The sequence below is a fragment of the Stenella coeruleoalba genome (assembly GCF_951394435.1).
Source record: "Stenella coeruleoalba genome assembly, chromosome: 1".
Taxonomy (NCBI): Eukaryota; Metazoa; Chordata; class Mammalia; order Artiodactyla; family Delphinidae; genus Stenella; species Stenella coeruleoalba.
In genome coordinates, this window is record NC_137169.1 from 99,772,056 (window position 1) to 99,784,231 (window position 12,176).

At 38.7% G+C, this 12,176-nt stretch overlaps 1 protein-coding gene across 3 annotated transcripts in view; it reads right to left on the bottom strand.

The window, feature by feature from the left end:
- PTPN22 (protein tyrosine phosphatase non-receptor type 22) overlaps window positions 1-9,286 on the bottom strand; it is a 49,892-nt gene extending 40,606 nt beyond the window's left edge. For 2 of the 3 annotated variants that reach the window (XM_079922823.1, XM_079922822.1), the window contains exon 1: window positions 9,161-9,286. In XM_079922823.1, coding sequence (XP_079778949.1) covers window positions 9,161-9,247 — 87 coding nt within the window. In that variant the 5' untranslated portion in view covers window positions 9,248-9,286. The remainder of the gene's footprint in view (window positions 1-9,160) is intronic. The other variant, XM_079922824.1, reaches the window with a different exon arrangement.
- Between the last annotated feature and the right edge of the window lie 2,890 nt (window positions 9,287-12,176).

Genomic DNA, 12,176 nt, shown 5'->3' on the forward strand with positions numbered 1-12,176 from the left:
CTAGAGGCAGCAGCAACAAGAACAATTGGGGAATAAGGAAAAGTTGCTGAGGGAATAAAGAAAAGGGGCCTCCTGAGCCCCTGATAAGTTGGAATGTATGAGAAACCAGACTCTGTTCATGCTTGATAAGCTAACAGTAAGCTGATTTGGTTTGTGGGCTATGCTACCCCTTTCCTTTCAAGATAGGAAAACAGAACCGAGGTCTTGGCCATGAATCTCTAGGAATCAGGACTGAACCTATTGCATGTTCATCTTATTGACTAGAAAAGTAATTACTAGTAAATGAACTAAGGTTACTCCCAAAAGAGAACAGAAAGGAAAAAGGAAGCACAATACCACAATACCTTTGCCTTGGAGGACTACACTATTGTATAGAAAACAGCATAAGTTACATTTGGGTGTGGGAAAAATCAGTCTTGGCCCTCCTGTGCCAGGCGGAAGAGGGGACTCAAAGCTGGGCTGTCTCCAGAGTTTCTCAAGATAGTTCCTCAATGCCTTACAACTGCAGGTCAGTACTATCTATTCCAAGCTTCCAACAGGATAGAGAAAGCATGAATGCTAAGAAATGGAATTAGGAGCTCAGGCCTCTACATCCAGTAAACAAGGGTACCACTAGTAGGAATGCAGGACGAGACTGAACTGGCCCTGAGTGTGCATACAATCATCTCCAGCTAGACAGGCAAACTTATGGGGATTGGGCGGCCATCCAATAGTCAGGTAAGTGAGCAGGTGGGTAGCAATAGCTAAACTGGGGTGAGTAAACCAAGAGGTTCAGCTTTAGATAAATACAATGTGAGGATATGGCAAGACATGTATTTAAAATGTATTTTAAATGTCCTGTGAATAACTGAAAATGTGGGCCTGGGTGGTCCCTAGTGAAAGACTGGAGATGCAGTTGGGAGAAATTAGCTTTAGAGGTAATGTGATATATTTATTCCAGTGGAAGCCGCAAAAAACTATACATTAATGGGCACAAAAGTCAGGAAATGCTGATAAGTATGTTCAAGTGATAGACTGATTCACATAAATGAGTCATTTCAATTCAACAGATGTTTGGGCACTTGCTAGGCAGGAGGTACTGTGTTCGTGACTGCTTGGCTAGTGTTGTTACCATAAATAAATATAGAACCAAGATGTATCTAGATCTTCTCTATAGAACTAAGATGTATCCAGGTCTTCCCTGGTCTGTCTATGATAAGTCTCCAGAAGTTGCTATAATACCAATCTGACTTCTAGTGCATTATAAACCGTCATTAGTACTTGACCTTCACAACTGGATACCTTCTTTCTATTAGGGTTCATTGAATCCTTCATATTTAATAAATATGTCTTTGTATTTAATTAATACGATATTTACCTTTTCTACAAAACACCTCATCTCCAGGAAACATAAAATTCCTTTCTTTTTTTGGCTTTTTATTATTTAAATGGATTCCAACAACACTAAAGGAAAAATTTTGATATAGATTTTTAAATAAAAAAGTAATACATATTTTTTAATAATGCATATTAATTGGAGAAATTTTAGAATATAGAGAACCCAGAAAAGATGATTAAAAATCACCTATAGCCCCACTACTCAGTTAATCATTCTTAATATTTCAAAACATTACATTTCAACTTTTATCTATACATGTGTAATGAAGATGGAATCACACTGCATATAGGGTTTTGTAACTTGCTCTCTTTACTTATCAGTTTGTATTATTCTACATAATTTTTAATGGTGGCAGAGTATTCTATTGTATGAGATGCAACATGAGTTACTTAACCTGCTCCTTTATACTATTGGACATTTGAGTTGCTTCCAATCTTCCTAAACAATAATTATGCACAATATTACAATAGGTGGCCAAAATCTATATAAATATCTTTCATTATTTCCTTCAGATGAATTTTTTGGAGTGATCAAAGAACTTGCTCATTTTAAAGGCTTTTGATCCATATTACTAAATACATATCAGAACCCATATACAAATTTTGCCTCCAGAAAGTTATACCAGCAATATATGAGACTGGTATACCAGCAATGTAGGAGATGGCATATTTTTGAATGCTGGTCAACATTAGGATTATAATGTTTTAAGCATAGGTGCCTTTGATAAGTAAAGTGTTATTAGTGATATTTTTCTTATTTGTATTTCCCTTTGTGGTTTCTTCACTCCAAAACATTTTTTAGAAGGAAGAAAATACACCGTACTCAAATTACCCTACCTACATGAAGCTGTGTTCATATCTCTGTATTCATAGCCAGCATTTGAACACATACATATAGACATCCAACGAGCTCATACATGCATATTTAGCACACTTGTCATCAGCTAAGCTCTCACTTTTTCTACACAATTCATACTTCTACACATGCTTTCTAAATCAAGATGCCTCAACTACCTCCAATGTAGAAAAGAAAAAAAAAATCTGAGGAGTTTTAAACATAAAGACATGCAGCAAATTGACCAGCATAAAAACACATAACCAAGCCTTAGCCCATATTTAATACAGTGGCTAAAATGTACATGTCATAAAACCACAATCGGTTGCTGTAGTTGACCAAAGTGAATACCTATTCCTCTGTAAATTATCATCAATCGGATAAAAAAAATACACTAATGGAAGAGGATGGCCCTCATTAAGCTTAGAAGAAGGAAAATAAAGTCCCTAGTGTTGTCCAGAAAAGAGTGGTGGCCACCAGCCTGAGGGTTCAAACAGGGAGATGAAGACTTCATACCATCACAGTTGAGGCCATTAGAATCACTATGCTCTTCAAGCAACTTTCTGATTATCATTGGCTTCTCATGTAAGTTTCTCTCCAAATTTAGAGAATATGCTGGCCAGCCAATGTAAACTTCTACTCTGTTTGATAGTGATTTTTCTCTGCCCAAAATTAATAAATTGGCATTCTTGTTTCTGGTGAATTTCTTTTGTTGTTGTTGTTGTTGTTTGTTTGTTTGTTTTGTGGTACGCGGGCCTCTCACTGCTGTGGCCTCTCCCGTTGCGGAGCACAGGCTCCCGACGCGCAGGCCCAGTGGCCATGGCTTACGGGCCCAGCCGCTCCACTGCATGTGGGATCTTCCCAGACTGGGGCACGAACCCGTGTCCCCTGCATCGGCAGGTGGACTCTCAACCACTGAGCCACCAGGGAAGCCCTCTGGTGAATTTCTTATGTGTTTGCCTGATCCTGATCACTCTCAGCATACTGACAAAATTGAATTTTTAGATCAGCAAAGCTAAAGTCAAGACACGGGACTATGGTGATCCAAAATAGTTAATACCACCCTAAGCGACTGCTTGGCCTCTCTCCATGCGCTCTGTGATCACAAAAGTAATTGCATATATTGAACCTTGACAGAATTCATAAAAATAATTAGAAAGAATTAAGACCCAGCTACATGCAACCAAATGAATTTTAGAAACACAATGTAGAGTGAAAGAAGGAAGATATTAAAAATGTATATATAACATGATTTTATTTACATAGAATTCAAAAACACGTAAAATGAATCTCTTTTGCTTAGTGATATATATGTCTTGAAGCTATGCTGAAAAACAAAGAAAAAAATAATCTCATGATAGTGTTTACCTCTAGTCAGGTGGGTGTTGGGGGTGGTTGTGATCTGGAAGGACACCCAAGGGATTTCTGGGGTGTGGGCAATGTTCTACTTCTTGATCTGAGTGATGCTTATATAGATGCCTGCTTTATTACTAATTGTTAAATTTTATGTTTGCGTTTAAAGCACTTTTCTGTGTATATGTTATATTCTATGATTTTTTTTAAGTTTAAGAAGTTAAGACCAATGGATAAATTGGAAGCAACAGAGCGGGGTGGCGGGAGGGGACAAGAGCACAAGCTCAAAAGTTAAACAGCTTTATTTCAAATCTGAGTTCTACCACTTATGAAATCCATGACCTTAGGTAAGTTGTTTAATTTCTCTGACCCTCAGTGTCTACTACACAGCAAATACTATGCTGGACGCTGAGGATGTCAAGATAAGAACTAAATCTGAGCCTTGCCTTTGTGGAGCTACAATCCAATGGGAAAGCAGACATTAATCAAATAATCAGACAAATAAATGTAAAACTGGAATTGTAATGAGTGCTATGAATACCTTCAATTCAGCTTGGGTGAGGTTGGGGGAAGAAGAAGCTTTTAAAAAATGAAACATGGTGCTGAGAACTTACTCGATATATTTAAGGAGGTCAAGGAAGGCTTCTCTGGGAAAGCGACCACCAAACTGTTATCTGAAGAATTATGAAGTGTTAACTAGGTGAAGAGGAGCATGGGGGAATATTCAAGGTAGAGGTAACAGCATGTGTGCAAAGTCCTGTGGCAGAGGAAGCATGACAAGGACAAGAAAATGAACATGCTGTAAGAAGCTGGAGAAGCACTCAGCTGCTGGTCCGTGTGGGACTTTGTTAGCCATTCATTAAAAAGGGCTCTTTGGGAATTAGATGAGGCTCTGTTTGTGAAGCACTCAAGCACAGAGTCTGGAACATGGTTCCATGATTAGCTATTGTGGAAAGTACATGAACCGAAAGTTCATATGAGGAAATGCAGATTGAAAATAGTCATGGAAAATTTTCAGGCTCAGAAATAAAATAAATCAAATTAACATAACAAAGTACAATTTGACACTAATTAAATTAGAAAAATAAAACATGCTATGATTTTACTCGATGCAGTAGTGACTAAGAGGCTTTGGAATCAAACATGCTGGAGTTTCAAATCCTGGTTTTGACACTTCATGGGTAAAATGAAGATAATGCTTTCCTCTTGGGGTTGTTGTAGTGATTAAGATCATATATGGTAACCACTCAGATTGCCTAGGATATGATAAGCAGTCAAAAATTTTACCTATTACTATCTTTTTTAGATATTAAATTGAGTCTATCAAGGTGGTAAAGAAGATGATAAATTCAGATATCGCAAGTTTTAAAAACTCTGTTGGAAATATATTTGGCAAACCTTAACCAATTAGATGCTAATACTCTTTGGTCCAGGAATAATAACAAACACTTGTGGGGATCTAGCCCCAGGATATAATCCCAAACGAAGGGGGAAACCACATGGACAAACATTCACTGCAGTTTTATCAATAATCAGGAAAAATGAGAAATAACCTCAGTTTCCAAAACTAGAGAAATAATTAACTTATTTGGGTGCCTACTACATGTCAGGCATTTTATATATTCATTCTTTTATCTTCACAGCAATTCTACAAAGTGAATATTATTTGTTACCACTTTTTAGCTACTTTGTTCAAGGTCACATAGCTAATTATAGGCAGAAGGAAAATTTAAACCCAGATTTATATGATTCCAAAGTTGTTACAAGTACAGATGGTAAAGCCAGACTGCCGGAACTGGAAACTCAGTTCCACCACTTACTGGTTATGTGACCCTGAGTGAGTCAGTTAACTTCTCTGTGTCTCATTTTCCTCATCCATAAAATGGAAATAATAACAGTGCCTTCCTCAATAGATTAAATGAGTTGACATACAAAAGGGTTTAGAACAGTTTCTATCAGAGATATAGAAGTGTTAGCTATTACTTTGATTATTATATTTTCATCATACTATCCTGCATTAAAAGTCATTAATATCGATTTTAACCAACATGATAGTTTTGTTACAATGCTAAGTGAAAATATGAGAATACAAAATTTTAGCTATGCTTATAATTACAGTAATATAAAAGGCATCCTATCAATATAAATGGACAAAAACTAGAATTTCTACACCCCCCAAAACTGTATTTATTGGGATGTTGGTACTATGGTGAATTTATTTTATTTTACCTTGCAATAATATTATTTTATAAAAAAAAACAATAAGGCTTTATTTTTTTTAAGTACTTTAAGAAATTTTCAATAGTGTGGTTGCACACTGCTATTTCTGCTGTATAGAAACTATGCTATCTAGAGACTTACCCTCATGCTAGGCCCTTTGAGGGACTACGGTTAGTGGCTTAAGCAAGACACTATTGCATTGGCATTAATTTCACAGGCTCTGATATGACAGATCCAGGTTAAATTTCATGTCTATGGCTGAACAGCTGAGTGAGCTTAGGCCAATTATTTACCCTCTCAGAGCCTCAGTTTCCTTATCTGTAAGTCAGAGATCAGAACTACCTCATAGGGTTTTTTGTTTTTTTGTTTTTTGGGGCTTTTTTTTGCGGTAGGCGGGCCTCTCACTCTTGTGGCCTCTCCCGTTGCAGAGCACAGGCTCTGGACGCGCAGGCTCAGCGGCCATGGCTCACGGGCTCAGCCGCTCCACGGCATGTGGGATCTTCCCGGACCGGGGCACGAACCCATGTCCCCTGCATCGGCAGGCGGACTCTCAACCACTGCGCCACCAGAGAAGCCCTAGGGTTTTTTTAAAATGAGTAATAAATAAGATAATGAATGTGATGCTTCCTTGACACCCCACCAAGACTATCACAGTTATAATTAAATATTTAATAGAGTAATTGGTTGTTTAATGTCTGTCTCTCTAAGACGTCCTCTAATGTCTTAGAAGATAAGCTCCACCAAAGCATGGAGTATTGCACTGCAGAACCAGCATCTAGCACAATGCTTTGCACACAGGAAGCACTCAATAAGTACTTGAATGAATGCATGAAAACCTTATAGAAGTGGTCAGTGGCAGTTTCAACTACAGAAGAATTATTGAGTTTAGTCTTGGCATTGGGAAAAGACCAAAGCAGCATGGTATTGGCTCTAGCTATCATAGTAGGGCTTTGTGCTCTGCACAAAGATACTTGGCCAAGGGGGAAGTGAGGACTGAAATCTAAGCCATGGACTCAGTGGCGGGGCAGGGTGTACAGAATGTCTACCTGTAAGTAGAGATGACTTTTGATAATTCCCTCAGAGGCACCACCATTCAGGCCAGCAGTGGCCTTGTGTCACAGAATCAGCCCTCAAACCTCAGAAACATCAAATCCTGGGAGAAGATGTTAAGGGCTGAAGGTGGAATGTGGTATATGACCAGGTGGAAAGCCTTCCAGTTTAAGGGTGGTATTCACCTTGTGAATACCAAGCAAGTAACCTGGCCTCTTTCACTGCTCCCCAACTCCCCCAAAGCTACTCTCTCTTGTATTTCAGCTGAACCTTTAGGTGGGGCTGAGGGAAAGACTCTGTTTTTCCACTGGAGGACATGAGTCAGTGAACAGTGAGGTTCCACTTAATCACCACCCAAAAACAAGGTCCGTAGAATTAGGAGCTAGAAAAGCAAGGAAGTGATTAATATAAAATCAGGATAGTGATCATTTCTCGGCAGGGCAGGACAGGGTGGGTGTGGGGATGAGGACCTGATGGGAAAGAGACATGTAGAGGTCTTCTGGGGCTGACAAGGTTCTATCCCTTGACCTGGGTGATGGCTGCTTTACAGTTACACTTACATTTTATGTACTTTTCTCAATGCGTATTATAGTTCACAGTTTTAAACAGCTGGAAAAACTACAAACTATGAAAGGTTTTTAAGCAGGGAAAAAATAACCAGACCTGTAGTATTAAAAGATCACTTGGGTGTTAAACAGAAAATTGATTGAAGGTGGGGCAAGGCTAGAGGCAGAGAAAACAGGAGGTGAGGTAGGTGCTATATTTTGGTGAAAGACTATAATGACTGAGCTAAGAAAAGGTAAAATATTAGGGATGTAGCCTATATTATTTTTAAAAACACAACCAAAATAACAGAGGCTGCCACTGCCCCCTCACCTCACTTTTTACCTCTCTGCATTGGGGGAATTTGGCTCAGGAGATATAGCCCAGGGGAAGGCACATGTCTAAGACATATAGGCCATGCTTTCTACCTTCCCTCCCTCCCTGCTAACTCTACTTAGAAGGACTAAGACTGCCTGGCTAGTGGCAACTAGAGTGCATTTTTCATGACACCACGGCATTATCCAAGTTGAGCTGACACAGGGGTTTCTACCATAATATGCAATCACTCAATCATAACATCTAATCACTCGGGACTTTACAGAGTGTTTTCACATCTACTATCTGGTACCAGAATGTTGGCTCCATGAGGGCAAAAAGGTTCTTATTTTGTTCACTGCTATATCCTCAGTGCCTAAAACTAAACTTGGTACATAGAAGGTGCTCAATAAATATTACTGAATGAATGACCACATTTAAGTATTATTATTATTGATATTTAGTCATCACAATAATCTTGTGCAGAGAGGTAGGAAATTCATTATGATCCCCATTTCAGAAGTCAGGAAACAGAGACTTGGTGAGATTAAGGAACATGGCAAGTAGTTGATAATTTGGTTGATGACACTGTCATGATTTAATTTCAGATTTTATATTTAAATTCCCTTATTTTTCCCATTTCCTCATAGCTGAAAAGGTAAAGTTTGAAGTTCTTATAACTCTGAAACACCAGCTGGAAGTATTCCCAAATACATGATAGGTACTATCAGACATCCTACGTCATCTGATGTGCTGGGTTATAGGATGAGTGAGTCCTACCCAGCTGCCACTGCATCAGTAAGCACCGTTCCCCCAGAGGAGATGCAGTGTTCCTCTGGGTAATCAAATCCAGTTGACCCCAGGCTACCTTGTGCTTATGTTTCTTTCCATCCCTCACTTTTCTCTACTCCCCATCCTAGCCATTCCACCCCTCCAAGCAAAAGAAGATTAAGGAAACCCTGTTACTGCAAACACTCATGTTCTCATATTTTTTTCTTCATAAAAAAAAAAAGAAAAAAGAAATATGGCGGAAAGTAGTTTCGGTGCTCTTCAAGAGTTTTTGTTATCCAAATGGAACCCACGGGAGGCTAAAAGCATAAAAAGTTAATCTTGATCTCTTTCCTCTTGATATTAATTAAAATTAGTCATTTGAAGCCTAAACCACAACTCAGATACCTGGGAACTACAGATATTCAATTAATATTAGATTTATACAACTGGAATTTTGTATATCATCTGTAGGATTCCTAGTCAAACTCTAAGAACTAGCAAACAAAATATTTAAAACTATATTTTGGAGAGAACTTCTAAAATACACAAAAAACACTTAGAGAAGTTAAACTTTTAGGTTACCTTCTTCCCCTGAAAGGTCAGTTTATCCCAAGAGCAAGTTGGTCTAGCAGAGTTGGACCACTGTCACCAAACAGTCTATGTAACTACCCTGAGAATGTCACACATCGGACTTACCAGAAATTCATTGGCAAACTCCTCTTTGTTACTTTTCTTGTTTTGGGCCTCATCCAGGAACTTCTGCAGAATCTCTCTTTGGTCCATGCTGCAGGGCAAGACAGACAGTCTACAAGTGGTTTAAGGGAGGGCATATTAGATGTGTGTCATGGCCGAGACAGCACCGAGAAGGCACTGCTGCCACCTGAGCAGAGCATGTTGAAGGTTGTGGTTTACTGACTTCATCTCAAGCCCTAGAGGAAATTAGTACGTAACCAGACTCTGTGGTCACACAACAAAGCCAGCACCTCACTCCTGGGCCCTAGCGCCTTCCTTGTCAAGAGAGGAACCTGGTTGCAATTCAAGTTTTTAACAAACAAGAGGCTAGCCAGAATGTAATGTGTGTGTGGGCTGCTTAGCTCTGAGACTATTCCACTCCGTCGCCCTTAAGCAAAGTTCACAATTTTTCTTGCTTCCTAGAGAAAAGGCAGAATTACAGGTCTCATGGATGGTTCTGCCTCTCCCCATATCCCCAATGAGCACAAAGGCCCTGTTGACACCTTCTGTTTCCTCATGTCCCAAATGAACTCTTTAAAAGTTCATTTAGGCCCAGTTTGGAGACACTGTTTGGAGTTAAGACATCTTCTGAAAGGTTTCTTGTCGGTGTGATCGGTGGCAAACTTCTGTTCATCAGAGAAGGCATTTTTATTTAGAACTTTTGATTCTGCCATATAGACCTAACTCTCTTTTGGATGAAGCAAAGTCAGCTGCTTCTGAAAGTCTGGGTTTCTCCCAGAGCTGGGGAAGTGCTAACCTCCATTAAGGGAAGTGTGATTTCAGGACCCCACCCCCACCTTCCAGTACTTTTTGAGCTTCATTTGGGTTCTGGCTATAAAGACTGAGAGCACTTGGTCTATAGGGGATCCAGGGGCACGGTGGCCCCCAAGAAGAGCACCTGACCAGGAATCTGGCATAAAATCCCCTGTATGTAATGCTAGTAAAATATGGAGGAACAGAAAAAGTAAAATCAACCACCTAGCTGGCAACAATACACCTTTTAGGGCAGAAAGCCTGAAGAACTATTTCTAGAGAAGGTATTTCTACTCTTCAACCAAAGCCTCAGGAAAGGCCATTGTTTCTGGAAGCCACACTGTGCATGTAGCGTTTGGGCCCTGATAGGGAGGCTGTTCTAGAAAAAGCTTGCAAATCTCAGCTTGCATAAGTTCTCTCCTCAATGGGTACAAACCTACCCAAGCGTGTCTCATTTGGTGTGAGACCGAGACAAAAATCAGCATAACACCTCTGTTCGAGGACAGAAGTTCAATAAATATGAGAACAAAATTAGTCTAAGATAGTCATGAAGAAAATTTGGAAATGTGCTGTTAGAACTTCCTCTATTTGCTATTAGCAATCCTTTCTGTTTTGCAACATTATTGAAGCTTCCTTTAGGAAATGATTCTGAACTCTTTGGCTGCATCTACTTCATTGAACCTTACCACAGGGAAGGGAAGGTCATGAGGTATCTTGCTTATAGGCAGTGTGAAGCCAATGAAGAATTTCAATCCCGATCCACATGATAAATTAAAATGAACCATATCCTCAACAATATTTGATGAGAGTAGAATAGTAGTTCTCAAACTATCCCTAACTATCATGAAATTTAGGAGATTTTCTTGCTGCTCTAAATAATGCAATTTCATTTGGCTTTTTAAAAGCACAAAATATGGGAAAAAATTTTGGAAGACAAAATTTCAAGTTCACAATAACTAAAACCATGTAAAAGTATGCACATTGTTAAATGAAGACTAAAAGATGCAAAACAGAATCAATTGCAGAAGGGTTGGGATTAAAGATTTTTTAAGTTCTTCTTTTAAAATTATTATGCCATTTTTAATTAGAAAAAGACCTACAATAATCCGTTCATTTGTTCAACAAATTTATTGAGTCCCCCCTGAATGCTAAGTACTATGTTAGGGGCCGCATATACAATAATGAACAAGCCAGAACATGGTGAAAAACACTCTTAACCAGTTTATAAAGCATCTCAGAACTAAGATATAGACTTAATTACTGATAAAAATTAAAATATTCCAAACTTATTTGCAAAGTAGCAAAGCATAACCCTAAAAGGAAAGTGATTTTCTATATTTGGACAACTAAAAGACATATAGTTTCATAATCTGTCACCTTAGAATGTCTTCACTTCCATCAAAACAAGAAATTGACTAATGAATAAACAAAAAGATAGCTAATAAAATAAAATTCAAGTCTACTTTCCTCAAGCCTATATTTCAGAACAATCTCTCTCTAAGTTTATTCTCAACTTAGGGAGGGATAAGATGGAGATAGATATTAGGTAAGAAAGAAAAACTTGCTGAGATACAACATATGAGGATCTGAAAATAGTGTCTTAGCAGAAGTGCAGATCTTCTTTAAAAGCAAGCAGCAATGCTTAGGATTCTGTTCCACTCTAAACCCAAAGGATATAGAAAAACCGTGAAATAACCAAACCTCAAAAACCCACTTAGCTGAAAGGCCATTTCCTGAGCAGACGACTCAAGCAAGCAAAAAACAAATTGAGGGTGAAAACAAAACACTTGTTTTATGTTTAATTACCACTTAATTTTTCACACTTCTTTCTACAGATACTGGAGGACAATAGGAGCATAATTCTTTTTTTTCTTTTTTCTTTTTTTTTTTTTTACATCTTTATTGGAGTATAATTGCTTTACAATGGTGTGTTAGTTTCTGCTTTATAACAAAGTGAATCAGTTATACATATACATATGTTCCCATATCTCTTCCCTCTTGTGTGTCCCAACCTCCCACCCTCCCTATCCCACCCCTCCAGGCTGTCACAAAGCACCGAGCTGATCTCCCTGTGCTATGCGGCTGCTTCCCACTAGCTGTCTACCTTACATTTGGTAGTGTATATATGTCCATGTCTCTCTCTCGCTTTGTCACAGCTTACCCTCCCCCCTCCCCATATCCTCAAGTCCATTCTCTAGTACGTCTGTGTCTTTATTCCTGTCTTACG